Source organism: Mesoplodon mirus (assembly GCF_964341445.2).
Source record: "Mesoplodon mirus genome assembly, chromosome: 18".
Classification (NCBI taxonomy): Eukaryota; Metazoa; Chordata; class Mammalia; order Artiodactyla; family Ziphiidae; genus Mesoplodon; species Mesoplodon mirus.
In genome coordinates this window covers 12,170,075-12,194,921 of record NC_138994.1, presented here as the reverse complement: position 1 = coordinate 12,194,921, position 24,847 = coordinate 12,170,075, and the positions used below count along the sequence as shown (strand labels likewise).

At 52.2% G+C, this 24,847-nt stretch overlaps 1 protein-coding gene across 3 annotated transcripts in view; it reads right to left on the bottom strand.

Moving 5' to 3' along the window:
• The window catches only part of B3GNTL1 (UDP-GlcNAc:betaGal beta-1,3-N-acetylglucosaminyltransferase like 1), a 120,063-nt gene that overhangs the window by 25,592 nt on the left and 69,624 nt on the right, over positions 1–24,847 (bottom strand). For all 3 annotated transcript variants that reach the window (XM_082603047.1, XM_082603048.1, XM_082603049.1), the window contains one exon: positions 791–886. In XM_082603047.1, coding sequence (XP_082459173.1) covers positions 791–886 — 96 coding nt within the window. The remainder of the gene's footprint in view (positions 1–790; positions 887–24,847) is intronic.

Below are 24,847 nucleotides of genomic sequence, written 5' to 3'. Positions count from 1 at the left end.
CGAAGCGGAGAGGACATTCAGAGCAGGCAGGACCGTGGCCAAGGTCCTGGGGCAGACGGTGAGCCTGGGCCTGAGTTACCCCCACCTTCCGGCCTGATGGGCCTTAACATGCCTGGCCCACCCCTTCCACCACGAGGACCAGAACTCACGATCTCAAAGCCAATTTAAGGGGATGGGGGTTAAGGGAAAATAAACTAACCCTAAGATTTACCTTCTGATTGGTGTCGGAGCACCCACTCTTAAGACTGTCGGGGTGGGAGGGGAGCAGGTCAGCGTCGCGTCCCCATTTCTAGGCCGGAGCCCGGAGACCAGCGTGGGCCCCGCTCTGCAGGTGAGGCCCCACAGGTAGGCGCGGGTGCAGACGAAGGAGCCAGGCCAGCTTGGACCCGAACACCCCAGGGCCACCGGCCACGGGAGAACGGGGGAGCTCTTCTCCCGCTGTCGTCCATGGGTGGCAGGATGACACCGCCCACCTCCTGCGCTTTCCCACAAACAGCTCTTAAACCAGGACGAGGCAACCAGGGCCGGGCAGGTGTGAGCCAGGAGCAGACGCCCGGCGCCCACAGCCTTCACACAGAAATCCCCCGCTTCCCGCACAAAACAGGCCGAGCGGTGCCCTGGCCGCGTCCTGGGAGGCTCAGCACGCGCGGCCCGCGCCTGGGAAGCAGGAAGCGCTGTGGAGGCCCTCACGGGGGATGTCGGCCCAGCCCGGCCCAGCCCTGCCCAGCCCTGCCCAGCCCCGCCCAGCCCCGCCCAGCCCCGAGGAGGAATCCACGGGACCCGCACTTACCCGCCCACCTTCGTCAAATGGGCCCACATGGGAGAACCAGGCTCGGGAGCAGAACCAGGTGGGCATGATCACGGTGGGGCCGTTGGAAGTAAACACCTGGAAGCAATTAGTATGGACACAATTAAACAATTAACAGAGAAGAACAGCTCATCACACAACCCACAGGTTATTTCCCACAAAGTCGCTCAGAAAGTGACAAGCAAATGTGCACCTCCCTTCCCTGTTGGTACAGAGGTTCAAGGGGCTTTAGAGCCAGGTCAGTGGTGTCCAGCTCCCAAGGCTGACAGATGGGCTCAAACTCCCCCACCAGGCCCTGTTCTGCGGCTGACGCTCACCACCCAGGTTCTCGGGGGGGTGGTGTGTGTGCTCTAATCACTGCTTGAGCGAGTTAACGAAAACAAGCATCTAAAATGAAGAGGGATGACGAGGCACTGCACGTCCACCACGCGGGGCTTTGTTCACCATGTCCAGCACGACTGGTGGACAGCTGGGCTCGGGGGCTCTGCAGTCTTACTTTATTTCTACTATGTTATAAAATCTGCGCTTGCACCATTGACTCTGTGAGAACCTGGCGGACGTTCGGTCCGTCCTGGACCCGAATCACTGACAGTGAGAGGCTGTGAGCGCACTGCAGGGACAGGGAGCCAGAGGCCGGAAGCTGAGCTGGAACAGAGCAGGATGGACAGACCCGCGTCCCTCTGTGCCTGGGACATTGCTTCTGTATTTGGACGTGGCTTGTGAACGTCCAGCAGCAAACGGTCACTCAGGACAGGTCGCCCCTCGCATGCAGCCCACACCGGCCAAACTCGCTCAGCCCTGAGCAAGCATCTCTTCAGCACTTTTGCTTCAAGATGATTCCACCACCAGCTCACTCGGCGCCCCAAGTGGCTTCTGCGTCTGAGCCACAGGTGTGACCTGAGCCTGAGTTTTGCCGTGAGCGAATGCAACCTCGATCACACAGGTCACTGGGCTTCTTTTAAAGCTGGGGAACATTAATGAGGGTGAGGTCCAAACATTTATCACCATGTTACACACAACAAAGCCGGGTTGTAGTGATTACACAAATATGTACACATGTGCTAAAACTCACAAAACTGTACAAGAAAAAGAGTTCGTTTTACTTTAATTTTTCTTAAACATTTTTTATTTAAATGGTTTTTCCAGGCTTAATGATGCCTCGGAGGGGACATCTGTGTAAAAAAAATCAGAGGCACACACATTCCTAACCACATAGATGCATATAGACACATGCACAGACACACCCCCACACACAGAGACACATGGACACACAGACACACACACACAGAGCAGCCGGCCACCTCTCCAGGCCGTCACACTGTCCAATGTGAAGACTGACCAGAGGAGACAGGGCTGCCAAGGAGATACCAGCTTTGCAGCTGCCTCTGTGCACTGGGGCCTCCGGAGCAGTGAGCCCCGAAGGGCCCCCCAGAAGTCCCCGCCTCTCGAGTTCTCTGCTCACTCTGGAGCCTCACCGACCACAAATGGGCCCTGGGCCAGAGGCGCCTCCTGGCCCAGACGTGGGCTGGACCGCTGGGCCTAGACGGCAGCACTAGGCCCCAGGAGATCCGAGAGGTGGCTCTCAGGGCCAGCACTGGCCGCTCAGCAGGCGAGGGAGCCACATGGGTGCTGCCTGTCCCAAATCCACCCCCAAGTTGGGAGCAAAATGAAGGGGTTGTCCTTCAAATGTGGGGAAACACATTTGTGGAATTTTCTCTCTGGCGACACAGGGAAGAAACGAGGCCGGAGTGGTGACAAGGACATTGGTGATTGACGTGGGCGCTGCTCGAAGGCACAGTGGGGTCCCTCACACCCCTCCGTGAGGCTAGAAGTGGAGCAGCTACCTACATGCGGGTTCCGAGTTTTAAATGTGGTTTCCAGCAAGACAGAACTTGTGAGGGTCTTAACAACCCTTCTAGAAATTTGCCAGTCATCAGTTCTAGTCACCGTTTAAACTGAATTATGTGTACGTGAACGAATCCCATGTTTTAACCTGGTGTGTGAAGTGTAGCGTGTAGGGGGCCCAGCGGGCAGTGAGTCCCTCGGCCGCCCTCTGTACACAGGTGCCGCTCTCTGTCTGCTCGAGGCTGCCACTGGGTCCCCCTTCCTCATCCTGCGGCAGAGCAGGGGGCCCAGGCTCTGTCCAGACTGGCCACCGACCAGCTGGCCGGGGGACACCGTGGAGCCCTCGGGAGAAAGTGGCCTAGGCTTAATGAGCGTATCCTGCCTCTAAAATCCCAGCGACTCATTACAAGAAATCTTGACCAAAACTGTCTTAGAAGAAAACCAACCTTTCTTCCACGAATGGCCCGTTTGGGTTGCTCACTGCACTCACATCACATGTCCAAGTGGCCAGGTCAGACCTCCTGTCCCCCACATGTGAAACATGGCCAGACCGCAGAGCGTCAGGCAGGTCAGCAGGACTCCAGGGCCAGTTCCCTGGCATGGTCACGATTCTGCCTCCACTGCCCCACGGGCTCAGGCCAGTCCAGCCAGCCCACTGAGGGGCCGAGAGCGGCTCCTGGCTTCTCTGGGATTTGCCCTGCCGGCAGCCACTACCCCTGGCCTGGGCCACGGAGGTTCTGCCAACAGCTAGAGACCAGAACACAGGGCTCTCTCCCTTGACTCTCGGGGGGCATGAAGGATCTGGGTACCAGGCTCCCTTTCCTCCCCTCGGCTGCACTGCCCGCTCTGACGTCTGGGTCAGGGTCCGAGGCAGGGAGGGAGAAGGACGGCAGCCCCCAGGAGGGAAGGGGTCCCCAGGGAGCTCCAAACACCCTGCCTCTCTTGGCCCCAGGCTCCGGGCACAGAGCCTTCAACCACGACAAGCCCCTTGCACACGCACACACGCACACACATAGACACACACACCCCACTCCCACTGCCCTGGGCAGGCGGCCCCGAGGGCTAGCCCACCACCCGCGAGAGGGATGAGCGGGAATTGAAGGCCCCGGGTACCTAAGTCGGTTCACTTCCACTCTGATCCGGGGCACAGGGCAGGGGATGCCCACGCCCTCCTCAGCCCAGCACACGAGCTCCCACACCCAGCGCGCTGCAGCCTCAGAGGGCGGGGGCGGCTCGGGCAAGGCCCCCAGAAGAGGGCTGAGGTCCCCAGGCGGGGCTGGCTACAGCCCCCCACACCCCCACCCCCACCCACGCCTGCGAGCACGGGCGCCGCGTCTGGCCGCGTTGGCTTCATCACGTGACCACCGTGTGCTCCTACCACACACTGATTCTAACCACCGACACACACTCTCAGCCCCCAGGCCTCCGAGCCGAATGTTTGGTTAATACACACGGGCTCGGCTCACCTGTGAGGCTTCATTCTGCCGGCGCTGCTGAGATGGACACCGCGGGTGGCGGCTCACGCCACGGCTCAGGGTCCGGTCTGGCCTGCAGGCGGCCTTCTCCCCACGTCCCACGCGGCAGCGAGAACCAGCGTCTGTGCTGCGCAGCTCATCACGGGGCCCCACCCTCACGGCCTCAGCTGACCCTAGTGATTCTCAAAGGCCCCACCTCCCAATCCCATCACACTGGGGGGGCAGGGCTTCGATACAGGAATGGGGGACACAGACACTCAGTGACCTCCAGCTTTGCTCCGCCCTGACCCCCAGTGTTAGGTGATCCAGAGCCCTGCTCCACGGACCCTCCCACCCAGAAGCCCATCAGCACTGACCACTCATTCCTAATCGCCCCCAAGCTCCAGACCACAGACCTGGCTGCCCACTGACATCTCCTCTTGGTTGTGTAAAGGGCGACTCAAATGACTTTCTTACAGCTTTGTTGACTATGATTGACATGCAATACACGGTACATATTTAAAGTGTGATGAACGTGACCAGCGTACAAACCCCTGAACCAGCCCCCTCCCCAGCTTCCTCATGCCCCTGTCTGTCCCCCTTGGCGAGCTCCCTATCTCCCTCCCCAGGCAGTTGCTGATTTGCTTTTTTTTTTTTTTTTTTTTTTTGGCCAAGTGGCTTGCAGGATCTTAGTTCCCCAACGAGGGATCGAACCCAGGCCCTTGGCAGTGAGAGTGCAGTCCTAACCACTGGACCACCAGGAAATTCCCTGATTTGCTTTCTATCACAAATAAGTTAGCTTGCATTTTCCAGAATTTCACATACATAGAGTCACGCAGTAGTGCTCTTTTCTGGTTTCCCACACTCAGTACCACCTGTTCGCTCAAAACTGCAGCTGTTTTTCCATTCGCCTATTAGTGAATGCAGGCTGCTCCCAGTTTGTGTTGCGGGCATCTGTGTGTAAGCCTCTGGGTGGAGAGGCTTCCATTTCTCGCAGGTAAACAGCCAGGAGGGGGTGGCTGGATGATAAGGCAGTTGTATGGTGAGCTTTCAAACACAATTGAATTGTTTTCCACAGTGGTTGGCTCATCTGCATTCCCACCAGCAGTGTGTGAGTTCCCACTGCTCCACAACCTGGCAAGCACATGGGATGGCCAGGCTTTATATCCTAGACGTGCCAATAGGTGTGCTGCGGTATCTCATCGTGGACTTAACATTTTTCTAATGGTTAATGATGCTGAACTAATTTACCATCCATATACCTTACTTGATGAAGCATCTATTCAAATCACTGGCCCATTGTTTATTGGGATGTTTGCTTTCTTATCACTGAGTCTTGAGAGTCCTACAGAGGTCTGGGCACAAGTCCTTTATCAGATATTATTTGTAAATAATTTCTCCCCTGGCCTGTCTTTTCATTTTCTTAACAATGTCTTTCGGGACTTCCCTGGTGGCGCAGTGGTTAAGAATCCGCCTGCCAACACAGGCGACACAGGTTCAAGCCCTGGTCCAGGATGATCCCACATGCCGTGGAGCAACTAAGCCCGTGCACCACAACTACTGAGCCTGTGCTCTAGAGCCCACGAGCCACAACTACTGAGCCCACATGCCAGAACTACTGAAGCCTGTGCACCTAGAGCCCATGCTCTGCAACAAGAGAAGCCACCGCAATGAGAAGCCCACGCACCACAACAAAGAGTAGCCCCTGCTCTCCACAACTAGAGAAAGCTCATGCGCAGCAGAGAAGACCCAATGCAGCCAAAAATAAATAATTAATTAAAGAACAAAACCAAAGAATGTCTTTCAAAGAAGTTTGTAAATTTTTTTTGATAGGTAAGAAGTGAATTTATTTAGAGAGAAACACACCCCACAGACAGACTGTGGGCCATCTCAGAAGGTGAGAAAGGCACCAGGGTCTGGGGTTGTCAGTTTTTATAGGGGTGGGTAATTTCATAGGCTAATGAGTGGGAGGAGTATTCCAGCTATTTCAGGAAGGGGTGGGGATTTCCAGGAATTGGGCCACTGCCCACTTTTTGATCCTTATGGTCAGTCTTGGAACTGTCATGACGCCTGTGGGTGTGTCATTTAGCTGGCTGATATGTTACAGTGAGTGTATACTGAGGTTCGAGGTCTAGTGGACGTCAACTTGTCGGCCATCTTGGACCCATTGGGTTCTGATCAGTTTATGTCACGTCCTCGGGCTGTGTCATTCTTTCCGAGGTTGTGCCCTGCCCCCTTCCCTCCTGTTTCATTCCCCACTCAGAGATTTTACCCCCATATTCTTTACGGAAAGCAGAAGGGTGATGGTAAGGAGTTTGTAATGTTGATGAAGTCCAATTTATCCATTTTTTTCTCTTATGAATTGTGATTTTGGTATCTTATCTGAGAACTTTTTTGCCTAACCCAAGGTTCCAAAGATATTTTTCTGTTTTCTTCTAGAAGTTTTATAGTTTTAAGTTCTACATTTAGTTCTAGGATCCATTTTGAGTTAACTTTCATATACGGTGTGAGGTTTTAAAGTTCAATTTTATCGCATAAAGATATCCAAATTTTTCATCTGTTCAAAGATTATGCTCTTTCTCCACTGAACTGCATTTGCACTTTTATAAAAAAATCAGTTGTCCATGTACACACGGGTCAATTCTGGACTCTGGCCTGTTTCTTTGATCTATTTGTCTATCTTTATGCCAACACATATTGTCTGGATTAGCCTTGAAGTCAGGTAGTGCTGGTCCTCTAACTTTGTTCTTTTTCAGGTGAACTTTGGCTATTCTAAAGCCTTTGTATTTCCAACAAATTTTAGAATGAGTTTGTCAATTTCTATTAAAAAAAACCCCTGCTGGGATATCGACGGGGACCATGATGAACATACAGATCAATCTGGGGAGGATGGACATCTCAACACTGAGTCCTCTAACCCATGAGCACTGTGTATCTCCCATTCACTTAGGTCTTATTTAATTTCTTGCAGTAATTGTACTAGTTTTCTGTGGTTGCTGTCGCAAACTACCACACAGTGACTTAAAACAGTAGTTTATTTTCGTACAGTCTGGAGGGCAGAAGTTCTAAATGAGTCTCGCAGTGTGAAACTGGGGTGTCAGCAGGGCCTCCTCCATTCAGAGGCAGGGGGACCATCGTTCCTCACCTGGTCCAGCTTCTGGAGGCTGCCAGCATCCCTCGCCCTCCCTGGTTCACAGTCCCTCTCCTGTCTTCACAGCCAGCAGCTTGGTGCCTCCTCATCTTTCTGGGTCAAATCTGCTTTGCCCCCTCTTATAAGGACATTTATGACAGCATTTAGGTCCCACCTGGGTAACCCAGGACAATCTCCCTGTCTCAAAGTCCTCAGTCACATCTGCAAAGACCCTTTTTCCATTTAAGGTAACATTTCCAGTGTGCCCATCCCTCCCCCAAATGTTTGCAAACGTTTTTGGTGGTTACACCTGGGTGGGGTGGGGTGGGGTTGGGGGATGGGAGGAATACTCCTGGTATCTAGTTGGGAAGGGAAATGAAACTTTAACTGTGATGAAACACACTACACCCTCAAGACGCTACAATTAAAAAGACTGACAACACCAAGTGAAAATCGTACACACTGCAGGAGGGACGGTGAGACAGAACCACTTTGCAAAGCAGCTGAGCAGATGCTCAGACTCTCCGCACGACCAGCCACTCCGCTCCTGGGCACACGCCACACAAAACTTGTCCACGAATGTTCCAAGCAGCTTTTTGCACAACAGACAAAAACTGTTTGAACCCAAACCTTCATCAACAACGCATGGCCGGACACTGAGGTGCAGCCGCAATGGACGCGCCCCAGCAAACAGATAAGCTGCTGATATGCACGCAACTCAGGTGAACGTCAGGGAAGAGCAGCCACCACAATTTCATCAATTTCATTTGTGTGGAATCCTAAAAATGTGAATTCTAATCACTGGCGACAGAGATCAGGTCAGTGGTGCCTGTGGCTGAGGTGCAAAGATACAAACTTTAAAAATCTTTAACAAAATCTTTGCTGCCACCAAGGAAGCTGCCAGCACAAGTGTCCTGAAGCCATCAGTGCAGTTCTGAGACGCGTGACTCCCAGCATCCCAGCATCTGGGTATTTGGGGGGCGGCGGGGGGCGTCCTGGAGGGTCCGGGAAACCAGGCCTATTGCCGACAAATGCCACAGAAGGGCCCCTGAGGCCCTCTGAACCCAGCATTTTCTAGCAAATACAAAACATCAGTCCCAAGAAACGTGCTCCATAACTTCCCGACTGTCAGAAAAAAGCTGATTTCACACTGTTATTTGGAAACCATTACAAAGCAAAACTGAGCTTCCTGTTTTCAATGCTTACTTGCCAAAACCCCAGATGTGCTTTCTGGCGAGTGACTCTGCAGCTGCACACCTGATTTCCAGCTGTTTCCCCCGGTTGTGGGACTGACCAGAGAAAACAGACCCAGTCCCCAGGCACACAGGCGCATGAAATGAGGCTGTGAGTGTAAAATGCACATCAGATTTTGAAGACTTATGAAAAAAAGAACGTAAAGTATCTCGTTGATATTTTCATATTGATCACATGTGGAAAGGATAATAGTTTGTATATATTAGATTAAATAAAATATTATAATTAAATTCATCTGCTTTTTTTTTTTTTACCTTTTCAGCATTAACTATTAAAATTTTTTAAAATTATATTTTGGCTTGCATTTGTGGCTCATGTCATATTTCTTTTTTTTTTAAATTCAAGTATAATTGATCCACAATGTTGTGTCAATTTCTGCTGTATCATATCATATTTCTAAGTATCTGTCCCCAAGCAATTCAATCTGTTCTTTAGTGGTACAGACCCATGAAGCAGGAGGAAATGCACAGAAATGGCAAAGGCTAGTTCAGACAACGGGCGGCTCCGGCGAGAAGGAAGGGGTTTAGTCAGCGAAGAGCCAGGCCTTCACCGGAACTGGCTGAGGGTCGGGCCTTGGGTGGGTGTGGACTCCGTGAGCACAAGCCCGCCCTCCTGCACTGCTTATTGCTTTGTCAGGACCTCCAATACTTGGAAATTAAAACAACGTACCTCTAAATTTCCACGGGTCGAAGAGAAAAAAACACAAGAAACTCAGAAAAGATTTTAGGCCAAAAAGAAAGGAACAACACATCAAAATCGTGGAATGCAGCCAGAACAATATTTAGAGAAAATTTTATAGTTTGAAATGCTTATATTAGAAAAGAAGGTCTCAAACCAAAGATCTAAGCTTCTACCTTGAGAGGAAAAGAGCAAAGTAAATTCAAAGTAAACAGAAGAAAGGACATAATAGATACAAGAGCAGAAATCCATGAAATAGAAAATGAACAATCAAGAATAACCAACAGCTTATTCTTCAAAAAACAAAAACCCCAATAATATTGACAAATCTCTAACTTACATATGATCAAAATAAAAGATAAAAGACACAAATGATCAGTATGAGGAATAAAAGAACCTAAGTCACTATAAAACCTACAGACATTAATAGCATAGTAAAGGAACATTATTAAGTTTATGCCAATAAATTCAATGACCAGATAAAATGGACAAATTCTCAGCTGCTCCAGCCAAGCAGACCAGGTGCCTGATTTGGGGGAAAGGCACCACAGATACTCCCAGCCCTGGTCCCCAGCCCACCACAAGCCCAAGAGACTCACCTGCCCACTTAATCCACAAACCGTTACCAATGACAAGTTGTTCTAAGCCGTAAGTTTGGAGTCGCTGGTTAAGCAGCAGTACATAAGCAGAACCAACGTAAGTGTGTGTTGGGTGGCCTAAGTGGTGGAAATACCACGACCAGAAGGTAAGAGAAGTCAGAAGTGCCACCGGCAGCCCTGCCCCGTCCAGGGCTGGTATGGAGGGAGGGGAGGAAGAGGGTCACCCCCAGAGCTGGGTAGTGGGGCATAGCACTCAGGGCCGGAGTCCTCTGTAGCTGCCGTTGGGCACCCCCTACGGCCCCAGAAAGGACACAGGGCTGGAGGTGCCTAGGGCCCCACGAACCCCACATCCAGAACGAGGGCTCCTGCAGAGCAGCTGTCAGCCGAGCAGCAAAGGTTTGGGCCTGTTTCCTCCAGTTTTGTGGCTGAGCCATCATAGCGGCGGGACCTGGAGAGCCCTCCACGGGTCAGGCGTGTTGTTCATGGGCTGCACGCTGGCCCCAAAGGGACAGTCCCCGAGGCCCAGAGCAGGCCTCCCCCATCCTGCCAGCTCCGGCGCCTGCGTGCACATCGCTCACTTTGCTGTGTTCTCCGTAGCGTCTCTCCCCACAAGGAGGGGCCTGTACACCTTCTCATCTGACCTTCAGACTGAACCCAGGGAAACCTCCACGTCCTGGAAACGTTTTCCACTTTCAGTTCCAGCGCTGGGCTGATGGAAGGAATCATTCGAAGTTCCAGAGAGATTTGCCAGCAGCTCTTTCAGAAAAGGCACCAAGGCTTCCAGCCTGTGAATATTCAACACCTGTTGAGGACGCTGTCGGGAAGTGTTCTCACCTGTGGCTCGTTCAAGGAACCCAAGTGTCAGGCCTACACAGACGCACACTTGGTAAAATAAATGTTTGTTATGAAACAGCACGTTGGCCTGCAATGGTCCTCCATCCCGTAGGCCTTGGCAGGAAAGGCCCCAGAAGGGCACTCAGGCTGTCTGAATCACTGAACTTTCTGGAAGTATTGCAGGACAGAGGATCACGGGCTTGGGCACCCCTTTACTCACAAGCCATCACACGAGAACTGGTTACACATGGCCCAGGGAAGCCGTTGGCTTCATCAACCCTTCTCGCCCACACTTATGCATCATCATTTTATTTCACTGAGTCGTTCCAGCACCAGGAACGAGGCCCACCTGCTCTTTCTGAGTCTATGGAGGAAATGGACGGAGGGTAGATTTAATGCTTTAATACGATACTCTTCTCTGGAAGAAAAAGATGGCTGCCAGGGTTTGGAATCTTGCTCCCAAATGAACTGAATAATACACATTAATAATATTTCAGATAGACCTTAGAATCCCAAATCCTAATCAGAGAGAACAGGAAGAGAAGGCCCACGTCCATTCCCGGGTATGCAGTCAGTGTGTCCCCCCGGGACTAAAGCACTAAAAAGTAACTTGTTAAGTGGGATTAAGAAAGAAAACACTACAGCCTACAACGGGCAGGTTACAGCATTGGGCACAATTTTTAAAATACTTTGGGGACTTCCCTGGCGGCGCAGTGGTTAAGACTCTGGCTCTCAATGCAGGGGGCCTGGGTTCAATCCCTGGTCAGGGAACTAGATCCCACACGCATGCCGCAACTAAGAGTTCACATGCCACAACTAAGGAGCTGGTGAGCCACAATTAAAGAGCCCACGAGCCACAACTAAGGAGCCCGCCTGCCACAACTAAGACCTGGTGCAACCAAATAAAGAAAAAAAGAAAACAAAACAAAATATTTTGAGTAGAAAATCAACACTGACTTGACATAAAAGTCAAGTCTGGGAACGAAATGCAGAACACTCAGGCTCCCCCCTAAACTGAGAGAGAAACCAAGGGTTTACAGCAGGTTTAGAAGCAGCTTCATGTCCCGAGAACCACACATGGTGCCGTGTCGACCACGAAACCCCACGTGTCCTCACACCTCTCCACGCTCTGTGGCCTCTCGGCCTCATGATGTCCCCCCAAGGGGTGGGGGCTCTGCCAGCCCGCCTCCTGCATGGATGACACAGAGCACATGCGTGCCACCCACACAGGCGATGCAGGACGGGGACGCCTTGGCCAAGAGCTCCACGTGGGCAGTTCTGCCCACAGGACGCTGGGCTGCAGGGCCAGCATTTTAGCTCACACACATCCACACTCATCCCACGTGGATGGAGCCCAATTTACATTTGGTAAATGTAATATCCTGGTTCCAGAAACATCTGCTGAGCCACTTACGACGTTGACGCAGCCGGTGGTGGAGGAGAGGTTTTGGCGGCTTGACTGGTTTTCACTGGCAGGTGAGGGTCTGGCCTGGCGACCTGCAGGCACACACCGCCCAGGCCAGCTGCTGACCTGCCCAGGTGGTGGGACCTGAGGGGGTGCTCACAGAGGGTTCCAGCTGCTGCAGGACAACCCCTTCATTTTGCTCCCAACTTGGGGGTGGATTTGGGATGGGCAGCACCCATGTGGCTCCCTCGCCTGCTGAGCGGCCAGTGCTGGCCCTGAGAACCACCTCTCGGATCTCCTGGGGCCTAGTGCTGCCGTCTAGGCCCAGCAGTCCAGCCCACATCTGGGCCAGGAGGCGCCTCTGGCCCAGGGCCCATCCCTTCTTCGCGTCAGAAGTTCCAAGTCACCCCACAAGGAGGCTGGTGTGCCCAGCACCACCCGAACTCCTAGCTGTTTGCACTTCCATGGCTGGGTGGGGCGTGTCTGTCCTGTTTTCCCCTCTAACCACGGTGCCCAGCGGGGTCCCGCTCGCCACAGGGCTCAGCGAGTGTCCAGTGGGTGATCGGGTGAGCGCCAGAGAGTGGGACCCACCTGAGGGAATCAGGCCTGTGTGTGTGCTCTGCTCACATGCGGGCAGGTACACATGGCCAGGAGCGTCCACTGTGATGCGAAAGCAGTGGGTGGACACTCTGTGAGGGGCTGACTGCACCAAGAGAGCCCCGAGTGCACAGGCAGAGGTGGACGCAGCGTCCTGGGCGGGATGCACACACTCGTTTCAACTGGAGTCCCCAGGGAGGGGCAGCCCAGTGCCTGTCAGTTGTGCCTCGCCATCCCACCCTTGGCTCCGCAGGCACTGGGCCCCCAGAGACCACGTGACGAGGTCACAAGGAGTCGGAGGTCCCACAGACCTCTCTAGGTCAGACTCAGCTGTGGGATGCTAGAGGTCAGAGGTCAGAGCATCGCACACTGACCCACCCGTAGGGGTGGGAGGCCTGGGAGAGTCTCCGGGCCAGCCAGAGGGGCGGGGTCCGCAGGGGGACGTGGCCTGCACCAAGGCTGTGAAAAGGCCCTAAACCTGGGGACGACGGGCAGCAGCTGAGTAAGAGGGCAGCAGCCAGGACCCCTAGGCGCCCGCTGTCCGTGTGTACGAGAGGAAGGCGGGGCCCAGCGAGGGGGCGGCAGCACTGCCACACCTCCTGCCTCTCCTGGCTCTGCCTGTAGGGGCCCCACGTGTGCCGGCCGGGCCCTCAGCGGGAGGATGCTGGGGGACGTGGGCCTCCGCCGCCCTGCAGACCACCGGCTGTCGCCACCCTACACCGGCACCGCCAGGAGGTTCCGCGCTGCCCTGACGGCCGCCCCTCCTCAGCCTGACGGCCGCCCCTCCTCAGCCTGACGGCTCACGTGTTGACCGCATTCTTGGGAGGACTTGACGTGGGCACAACCCAGCATCTGAAACAGCTCTTTAACTTGGCAGATGCCAGGGATCCCGCGGCAGCAGTAGGCGCACTGAGCCGGGTGGACCCCGACTCCCAGCCTCTGTGTGACGGGTGCCAAGGGCACTGCTTTCCCTGAAGCCGGCTCAGTGCTTAGCGCCCCCGTGGACCAGCTGGCTGCCAGCCACCCAACACTGAGTCAATGATAACGATAAAAAGACAATGTCAGGAAAAGCCCTCCTGTCATTATTTGAGGAAATTATTAAACTAACTCCAGGGAAAAATTATCCTTTTCATTACATTAAGCTCAAGCTGCACCTACCCTTGGGGAACTGCCCTCAGGGGGATAGGAGCCCCTCCTCTAGAAATGCCAGGGTTCCACCGTGTCCCTGGGGGCGGCAAAGCTGGCGAACCTCTGATGTGGGGGAACAGAAGTGCCATCCCTCCAGCTGGGTGTGTGGGTCATGGTCCAGCATCCCCGTGGAGCCGCCTGGGGTTGGCCTTGGGCCGGCTCCTTCCCTGCCCTGTCTGTTTCCTCCACCTCCTTCCGGTCTTGAGCTCTGCTTTGGGGAACCCAACCCAAGTCATCCCTGTGTGTTACAGGCAGGAGAGGATGGGCGGGGGCACAGGGGGCTTAGCAATGACCAGGACCGGTGGGGGGAGGCTAGAGAGACATGTCTGTTCCAGGGGTGCTGCTGGCGGAGGTGGGGCACCCACACCCTGGGCGCTGGGGCCGCAGAGGGTGGTGGGTGTCAAAGATGGTGACTTTGCCCTGGACATGATGAGCTTGAGGGGGAGGTCACTCCCAGCAAGGACCTGGACAGTGGGCTCCACCCCGAGTCCTGGGCAATCTCCTTAACTTCCCCTGCTGTTTCCTCATAACAGTACTGACCTCAGGGAGGTCGGGGGCTGCACAGTCAATAGGCGAGAGGCATCTGGAACAATCACGAGCTCACGCTTTTTGATGGGCATCACCCGGACCTCCCCAACCACGGGATCGAGGTGGGCAGTCCCACGGCCCCCATCTGCCCTCTCAGACGGTCCACACCCACCCTTTGCTCACCTCCCACCGTCCTCAGAACAAGAAGTGCCCAGGCTGGGGCCACCGCCCCTGCGCGCAGCACCTCACCCCATGTCCGGGTTTCATCCCTTCGGGGCAGCTGTGGCCCCTCCTCCCAACCTTTAGGAGCAGTTGGGCTGCGTGGTTACAAACAGGCCACATTCCGCTGCCCTCTCTGCAGTCCTGGTGGTCCTGCCCCGGGGCCTCCAGTCTGTCGTCCTCCAACCACACTACACGCTTTTGGGAGAAGAGGAGGGAGAGGGTGATGCGCTGCGTCAGGACCCCTCCTCTGGGACCCCTCCTCTGGGACTTGTTGTTGCCTAAGGATCTTCTTGGCTCTGTGCTTTGATCTCCAAATTCCCTCTTAAACCTCCCTTTGCGGGAGGGGAGGAGGGTGGGGGAAGGAGGAAGGTTTTTTCTGAATGTGCAACAAAGCCTCCCTTGGAGCCAGCTTCGCAGGGCAGTCCCCCCATCCCCCCGCCCTGCCCTGCAGTGACATGGAGATTTCCTTCACACCCAGTTTACACAGAATCATTTCAGATTATACATAATTGCCGAGAGCAGAACACCGATAATTTTTGGGAGCTGCTCCTTCCCAGACATTTGTTAAAGCTTCATACTTCCTCGGTCTTATTGACTCCCCACCTCACCCCACCTCCCACCCCAATCCTATTTGAACAAGACAGAACAGTTTCCAAAGCATTTCGTAATGTTTTTCTCACTCTAAAAAGAACAAAGAGAGGGGCCTCCGTCCCCACCCGCCACTCCCAGGGCACCTCTCGGCCTTCAGGCCTCTTACTGAGCGTCGTTGGGGCCGCAAACCCCGAGGGGCTGCACTTGCCGTTCCTCACTCTCACCTCTTTCCCACGAACTGGCGTCTCCTCCAATAAACATCTCACCCTGGGGGCTTCTCTGGTGGCGCAGTGGTTGGGAGTCTGCCTGCCGATGCAGGGGACGTGGGTTCGTGCCCTGGTCCGGGAAGATCCCACATGCCGTGGAGCGGCTGGGCCCGTGAGCCATGGCTGCTGAACCTGTGCGTCCGGAGCCTGTGCTCCGCAACGGGAGAGGCCACAACAGTGAGAGGCCCACATACCGCAAAAAAAAAAAAACAAACAAACATCTCACCCTGAATGATCCTTAACCACTTCTGGGGACATTTTGGCTCCAATCACAGCTCCAACAGAAAGGGCCCCAGACGTCCTCACCCTGGCCTGGCTGTGCCCTTGGTCCTGCTGAAGGTCACCTGACTCAGAGCCCCAGTACCCTGTGCGGAGACTCAGACCCATTCATGCTCCAGCACAGGCAGCAGGAGTCCTCTCCAGCTCTCTGCTTCCTCTCTTCCTTCTCCAATCAAGACTCAGAGAAATCAAATGCAATTCTTAAGCAAGAACTTTTTATCATGAACTCCCCAGGACTGGAGGTTTTTAAAAAATCAATTAAATGTAGAATTAAACAAGAAAAGCCATATTAAAAAAACCTTCCCTAAAATGAGAGAATGTCCAGAAGACACATTCATGATTGTTTTCTTTAAAATATTTACCCTAAATCATTAAACATTTTTTCTTTTAAAGAAATACATATTTGATTCAAGTAGTATAAAATATAACGAACGATCCCCCAGAAGTTAGTTATTGAAAAAAAGAAATACATGGGGTTTTGCACATCAGGGATAGGAGAAGGGACGTGAACACTCTGGACCCCACACACTTGGACTTGAATACACATTTTCCCAAAGAAGATATACAAATGGCCAATAAGCACACAAAAAGATGCTCAACATCACTAATCATTAGGGAAATGCCAATCAAAACCATGAGATACCACCTCACACCTGTGAGAATGGCTACTATCAAAAATAAACAAACAAAAACAAAAGCAAAACCAGAAAACAGTAAGTATTGATAAGATGTAGAGAAATTAGAATCCTCTTACATTGCTGGTAGAAATGTAAAACGATGAAGCAGCCATTCCTCAAAACGTTAAACATAAAATGATCCTGCAATTCCATTCCTGGGTATATACCCCAAAGAATCAGAGACAGGGACTCAAACAGACAATGTAGGGCAATATTCACAGCAACATTAGCCACAATAGCCAAAAGGTGGAAATAACCCAGTGGCCATCAAAATGTGAACGGACAAAAAAAATGTGGTATAAACAGTACATACACACGATGGAATATTATTCAGCCATGAAGAGGAATGAAATTGTGACACACACCAGGCACTGCCATAACCCTGCATTATCTGAAAGGATAACGGGAACAAAAGAATAAAAACGGAACAAAAAAGGGCAAAGAAAGTATACGTTTTGTGGTCACTTCTTTTGGTCCCGTCAGAAAAATGCAATTATTTTCAAAATCCAAAGAGAAGTTGGCTCATCAGGATGGTTTCTTTCAAGCTTTCCTTTGTTCCTGCTTCCAACAGTCACCCATGACTTAAGACACCAGCAGCCTCCTGCCACCTGTGGCTGAGGGGCTGCATCCTACCTTTGCCTTAATACTCACATGAACGCCCAGACACACCTGAGAATACAGGACGCTGGCTTCCACTGGATTGGGGCCGCCAGATGAACTACAGCAAACGAACTATGATGAGAATGTCTCCGTTTGCTTCAAGGGTCCCTGCCTGCGTGATTCTCTAGACCAGACTACATCTGACTCCAATGAGCAGTTTACGTTCATTCTTTTTTTTTTTTTAATTTTTATTTATTTTTTTGGCTGCGTTGGGTCTTGCTGTGCACAGGCTTTCTCTAGTTGCAGCGAGTGGGGGCTACTCTTTGTTGAAGTGTGTGGGCTTCTCATTGCAGTGGCTTCTCTTGTTGCGGAGCCCAGGCTCTAGGTGCATGGGCTTCAGTAGTTGCAGCACATGGGCTCAGTAGTTGCAGCACGTGGGCTCAGTAGTTGTGGCACATGGGCTTAGTTGCTCCACAGCATGTGGGATCTTCCTGGACCAGGGATCGAACCCGTTTCCCCTGCATTGGCAGGAGGATTCTTAACCACTGCACCACCAGGGAAGTCCCTATGCTCATACTTTACCTCCAGTAAATTGCACATGGGAAATGGCAACTCAACACACAGCTGACACCTAAGACAGCTTCCTTCTTAACAAGGAGGCCAGGATAAGAATGAATCACAGATTCATGGGACCGGGAGTTTCGCCGACACATTCTAGCAGGTACCACAGTGGGCCTGGCCCCCTCTAGCACCTCTGTACGCCCCGGTGGGGGCTGGCTTGCTCCAGGTTATCCCCTTTAATCAGTTAAATGACTCAGGCATGAGCTGTGATCTTTCTTTTCCCCAGGACTGTCCTTTCCACGACTGAAGTTCAATTGTATCAGCTACAGTTACTGTAGCATCAGAACCAGAGGCCAGATGGCGTTATCTGCGTCCTGCTCTCCTCACGTGGGCTGGGCCGGCCACATGAACAATTTAAGCTAAAGCACAGGAAGAAAGAGAAACACGTCTGCTGAGTAAACTCTTGTGTTTCTTTAAACGGTGTGTGTGTGGCAAGTTGAGGGGTGGGAGGAGCTTATACACTTTTTAAATTTCAAAGAAAAGGGTTTTCTTAGGAAATATTTCCATCTACCTCTGCCATACAACTTGCATGCAAGTCACAGATTACTGCACAGGTGTTCAGTGATTCCAAATGCCAGTGACCAGACAGCAGGCCTCCAGGAGAGACCCTGTGTGGGGCTGGGACTGTGTCTGACCCTCCCTCCCTCTGGTCCTCAAGGTGAGGCCCTGAGGACCTGTTGGACACGCACACCCTGGTCCACCCGAGCTGCTGACCCCGGCCATGATCTGGGTGAGAGGCTCTGAGGGTGAGAAGAAACAGAACAAGACCCTGATCTAATCTGCTGCATCTTCTTTCTTGTGAAAGAGAGAGAGAGAGAGCCACGCAAAAACGGCACATGTCTAAGACGTTCAAGATGAATGTAAGAGATAAATGCCAAGGTGGTGAAAATAAGCAAATGGGAAGAGCAAACTCCTTCAGGCCCAGCAATGCCCTTGGCCGCCAGCCCTCAATCTCCCTGCAAGGAAAACGGTGTGGATAATACCATCTCCCTGAGAGCTTTCTGGGAAAGACAGAATGATCCCATAGTGACCGCAGACCACTTCCTGGCCCAGAGGACACACCTACTCAGGACATTACAGTCTGGTGCTGGCGAATTAGCCATACCACTGCCTCACTTGGAGTCGGCAAACTTTTTCTGTGAAGGTCCAGATGCCAACATGTTAGGATCTGTGTCACAGGCACTCAGCTCTGCTACTGCAATGCAAAAGCAGTGCCAGACAACATGACATTAACAAATGGGCATGGCTGTGTGCCAATAAAACTTTATTTACAAAAACAGGCAGCAGAAGAGATTTGGCCCTCCAGCCAGTCTGCCATCCCCTGGTTTAAGTGGTAAGCAGTGGAGCACTGACTTTAATTTAAACAAAAAATTGCTTCTTTGAATACTTAAACCTGGAATAGGCTAGTATCTCCCCTTCACCTCTCCTCCAACTCTAAGGTCTGTGATTAAATGCAGTACAGAGAGTTGCGGAAACAGTCCCCCAGAACTCAGAATTCCTGGAACCTAAATAAATAGATCCAAGCGGTGTAAAATGCTTTCACTGCTTTTTTCTATATCATCATATGTTTAGGTGAGTTACGGGTCATTTAGTCTTACTCAGATGACAGCACAGGGAGAGTGTGCAGGCCCCAGCAGAGGGCGCTCAGGCCGCAAGGAGGGAAGCTGCCCGCGGCCACGGGGGTGGGAAGAACTGGCCCACGGACAGCAGCGTCAAACCTTGCAGCTGACCACACAGCACCTGGGAACACAAACGCACCTCGCCAGCAAACTGTTCTGGGAGCTCCTTTTCCCCAGAAACACCCGGCAAGGCTGCGCAACTGGCAGGGTGCGGAGCTGCGTCCTGGGCTGCCTCTGGCAGGTTGAAGGCACAGGGAGCAGGTCCCACCTCCCACCCCAACCCTCTGTCCCTCCAAGGAAGGGCCGCAGCTGGCTCCGCCCCGCTGGTGTCCCAGCTCCCCCACCCCCCGTCTGGTCCTGGGACCAGCCCAGCCCAGCTGGCTGGACCCTCTCTGCCCTCCTCACCCACAAGGAGGGGCCCGGCCCTCCCACCACTCTCTGTCCAGGAGTCCCAGCAAGTGGCCTTTGTTTCCAGCATATGGGAAGTCATTTAGTTGGTTTTCAGTGATATGTTTTACAAATACTGTCTTCACCTCACTAGCACTTTGTATTTCTACGGGAATTGCATCCCTCTCTCTGGACCATAAAGCATGTCTTCAGGAAAGAGCTCTTTTTACTCGAGGAGGGGTGAGTATGTAAAAGAAGAGTTTTTCTAAAATGGTCAGAAGCTGTTATGTAAACAGATCAGGCCAGTACCCTCTGCAGCACAGGACCTATTTCGGATGACAGGTCCTATCTGCAACGTCAGGACACATCCCAGTGATTTGTCTCGGACCGTTTTTCTCGGACCGTCTGTGATGACGTTCACGCAGAATGCAGACACCTGATGTCCCCGAACTCCTGTGGCACCTGAAGTGAGGGCGGCAGCTGGACATCAGGGCCGAACAGCATCTCTGCTCTGATATCCAATTATGAGTTAGACATCTGTTCCCAGACACTGCAGATTTACAACCAACCAGACAGAGGATCAAACCTCTTCACAGTGGAGCCAAACAGCCCCCCGAGATGCACGAAGGCCACCTGTCTGTGGTGAGGCAGCGGCTGTGGCCCCGGTTCCCAGAGGACCGAGGTGAGCTCCTCTGGCTCGTGTTTGGGTGAGAAAAGGCAAGTTCTGAAGGGGCAGGCGGACCCTGGTTGGTGGGCAAGGTGACACAATGCTTCAGGTCACGAGGCCACCACTGGTGTCCTACTGTGAACACAGCTCATGGGGTCGGGTGGGGGGCGGTTCCAGCTGAAGAGAAACAGAATGGCCCATTAGTTCATTAGGACAGATAAGGAACACACACAGGTGAGCGGGAGGTGTGCACACAGGTGAGGGGAGGTGTGCACACAGGTGAGAGTGAAGGTGGGCTGAGGAGACCTCCCCAGGATCACCAAGCTTGCAGGTGCTAATGACTCCTTTTCATCGATTTTTGTCTCCTCTCACTCTTGAGGTGTCACTCCCTCTTCTGGTTCTGATATGTCACCAAGTGAATAATCAGATAATCTAGTTTCATAAAACTTTGTTGAAAAGAAGGGGCTCTCAGGCAAGGCTCAGGGGCCATGCTGCTGTTCTGGGACCTGGGAGTTTGCTTTTGGGCTCTCCCCTTATTTTGCCACCAACAGAAAGGGCACTTTGCAAAAATAAATTCTATGTAGCTCATACAAGTTAAAAATCTTCCAGTGTGCCTTGGGGAGTATACAGCACAAACTGAAACATTCCATAAGCTACTGGCCATACTCTGTCCTGAACAGAGTCCACCTTGGTTCTCAAGAAAGGCGTGTGAAAACATATGGATTCAGATGGATACTTTTCAATGCTTTTGGTGCTTTAAAAACACAAAAGTAAGGATAATGGACTTAAAATGGGCTCCGTTTTTTATTTAGAAAGGAGAAGCCCTTGAGTTAAAGAAAGAAAATGAAGCATTTAATGAAATTTATAGACCTCATTAGCTATATCTTACCAGGAAGTGATATGAATTCTTCTTAGAGAAAAAGAGCAAAGTTTATATGACTCATTTCCAGATTCCTGTGGTTTATTATCCTCATTTCTAAATTCTAATTTGTTGCAAGACTATCTTTAGACAGATAACAAATTTTCCAAGATTCTGACATTTTAACACCCACATAGCAACAAAAAGAAACTTTGATATGAAATCCAAAACCTATGGCTTCTGGATTTAATAAAGATACAGACATCAATGCAAAGTTTCTTTACTCAGTAGTACTTTTTGGAGAAAGTTGGTAAGTAACCACTTTTTCAACTAAAAGTTGCTAGTGTACCATGGCTCTATAACGCAGATACTCCTTTTAAATGAGAAAGTGAAGAAAAACAGTACAGGTTAATCCACTTAAAAATATGTACTTTTGGGGCTTCCCTGGTGGCACAGTGGTTGAGAGTCCGCCTGCCGATGCAGGGGACACAGGTCCGTGCCCCGGTCCGGGAGGATCCAACATGCCACAGAGCGGCTAGGCCCGTGAGCCATGGCTGCTGAGGCTGCGCGTCCGGAGCCTGTGCTCCGCAACAGGAGAGGACACAACAATGAGAGGCCCGCGTACCGCAAAAAAAAAAAAAAAAGTGCTTTAAAAATTTTATGCATGTTAACTGATTAGAATTAGATAAAAACCACTGAGCTGTGAAGGACAAATTTTTAAGAGAAAGACACACGGAGCTGAATGAATATGTGAAATGTAATTGTCTGGTAGACCCAGGTGGGTTCTAACTGCCTGGCTGTAGAGACTCCACTTGGATGACAGGAAAGGTCTTTCAAAGCAGCTACGACAGAATAGACACAAGAGTGGGGTCAGGGGCACGTGGGAGGCCCGGTCCCACGGGCAGGAAAGAACCCGTGATTCCACCTCATGGCCTGCCTTCTCAATCGGCCGAAGTTACCTTCACTTAGTTTTGCTAAATATCTTCAAATGCATGGGTCACACAGATGGTTAGCCCTGGAGTCTGGTTGTAGCTGCTGAACCCTTGCATTTTATCAACAATGAAACTGAGCGCTGGCTGGAGGGGAGACAGAGGCCAGGGCCTCTGGGGCAGCAACCTGAAGGGGGCTGGGAGGGGGGCGCCCACTCCAGCAGGGACCCGGGGAGCAGGACACCAGTGCTTTCTCACCAGGGCCGCTGTTGACCTGCAGTGTGGCCTGAGCCCTGGACCTCATGAGAGCCTCCTGGGCTAGCTGGCCCCTGCTCCCCCGTGGCTCCGACTGCACAGGGTGAGCCTCTGCCCTGTTGCCCCCAGGGGTGGGTGGGGGACACCTGCGTCCCTGCCCTGGCTCTCAGCCACTCAAGAGCAGCCTATCAAACTCTCCTGCTTCTCCTGGGTCCTCGTCAACAGAGAAGGAGCGTGTGGCTCCCACGCAGATCACCAAGGTCGGCACTTCTGGCAGCCCGCTCTGGGGAGGCCGTGGGCGGGTTGGGAAGCAGGGAGGTGGTGCGGCTGACCAAGACTGATGGCCCAGAGTGGAGCTGCGGGCTGCGGGGGTGACTGCCTCAGGGTATAAGCAGAGGAACGAGGCTGCAGCTGCCCTGAGGGCCCTGGGGTCTCACGTGAGTGAGGAACATCGCGCAGCCTCTGGACCCAGCACGCACAGTGGGGACCTTCACGGGCTCGAGCAGCAGAACCTGAAGTGGGGGGTCTTGGATACACTGTCCAGGAAGGGACGAGGGGCTGGGCTGCGCACGAGACCGCGCAGCGAGGGGGTCATCCAAGGGCACGCACTGCGGCAAAGGGGGAGGCGTAGTCTCTGCATTTTTGGAGCCCTGAAACGTTTCGACTTTTAAAAAAGTTATCCTTTTCCTATTTTTTAAAGAAAATGTATGTGGAATGGCAAGCACAGAGGAGATGGTCAGGGGCTGCTCGTTAGGGGAGGGGTGAGCAGGGTCACGGGGGGCTTGGTCCCCTCCGTGAACAACCAGAACATCAAACACACACACGAGTGTCCTTCAGCCGGGCTGGACATGACCCTCTCGGTACCCAGGGCGAGCCCAGTGGCCTCGGGAGACGGAGACGAGGGGATGAAGCACGCAGTCGGAATGTCGCAGGTACTGGATTAGAATGAAAACATGAGCGTCTGGTATTTCCCGCTGCTGCACTTCTCTGTCTTCTCATTGTGAGAGGTTATCTGCCCAGAACTTCCTCTGTCTCAGCTGATGTGAGCTTCTATTTCTCTGCTCTTCTCCGTGCCTTTCTGCTCCTCTGCTGTTGCGGCTTCATTCAAGCACTAGGAGCTGGTTGAGTGTGGTCGCCCCTGTCACATCCCATTGTACACAGAGGCCTCTCCGCTGTTTTCCTTGCTCCCTAATTGAGTGTTTCTATAACTTAAGAAAAAGGAGGCCTGTGCTCCTTGTGTGTAAAGCACTTGTTCCATCTCCCCACTCCTTCCTGGGCTGCTTCTGGCCTCCCTCCCAGGTTGGAGACCTGCTTCCTAGACCTCACATCTTCCTCCTCTTCAATTTGCTTCTTAATTTTATGGAATGTCTTCCAGTAAATTTCTGAGAAAGCTTTTGTAAGAGACAAATATTTTGAATCCCTATATGAAAAAGTCCTTGTTATATTTTCACACGATTGACAATTTCGTTAGGCATAGAATTCAACATTCAAAACCATTTCTGTGAGAATTCTGAAACTTGTGTCCCAGTGCCTTACAGATTCCACTGCAATTGTTGAGAAATCCAAGACCACATTTGTTCCTGCTGTTCTTCTCTCTGAACTGCCCAAGGGCTTTAAATCCTGGGCAGGGTCTTCTCTCGTACCCTGGGCAAGATACCCAAGGGCCCTTTTCATCTGGCAGCCCACATCTTTGGTTCTAGCAAATTTTTCCAAATTACTCTGAGCTAATTTACTCTCCTCCACCTAAAAGGAAATCTCACTATGCTGGACTGTGCTGTGTCAAATCAGCAAGAGCTGGGCACCAGTTTCTCAGGGGCCCCTTCTCAGTGTGAATGCAGGTTAGAGCTAGACCCGAGCGGAACCTGCCTCAGGTTGGGCAACAGAATGAAGGAGGACCACTGTCCCAGAAAGTCATGGTGGTCAGGGAGGGGTGACAGGGGTGACACAGGCAAGGTCCCCACCCAGAGGCCACCATCCGTGAAATGTGGGTGGATCTTCATGTTCTATGGGGACAGAAGCTCTTGTTCTCAAGACGCTTCTGGAACCCCACTCTACGCACCTGTTCACCTGTATTCTTCATCATATCCACGACAGTAAACTGTAAACATAAGTGAATGTTTCTCTGAGTTCTGTGAATGGCTCAAGCAAATTAATTGACAGAGGAGGGGGTCGTGGGAACCCTGATTTATAGCCAGTCAGGTGGAAGCACAGGTGACGACCCGGACTTGTGATTGGGCTGAAGTGAGGCAGTCTTGTAGGACTGAGCCCTTAATATGTGGGATCTGACGCTGTCTCCAGGCAGGTGGAGTCAGAACTGAGTTTTTTAGGACACCCAGTCAGTGTCTGCTCAGAACTGAAGAACTGCTCAGTATTTGAAAAGGCAAAGGAACTAGAATAGCAAAAATAATTTTGAAAAAGAAGAATGAAGTTGGAGGAACCACACTGATTTCAAACTTCCTCCACAGCTACAGTGACCAGGAGAGTGTAGCCATGGAGTGACACACAGATCAGTGCAACAGAATGGCCCAGAAACACACCCACACGAGCACGGCTGA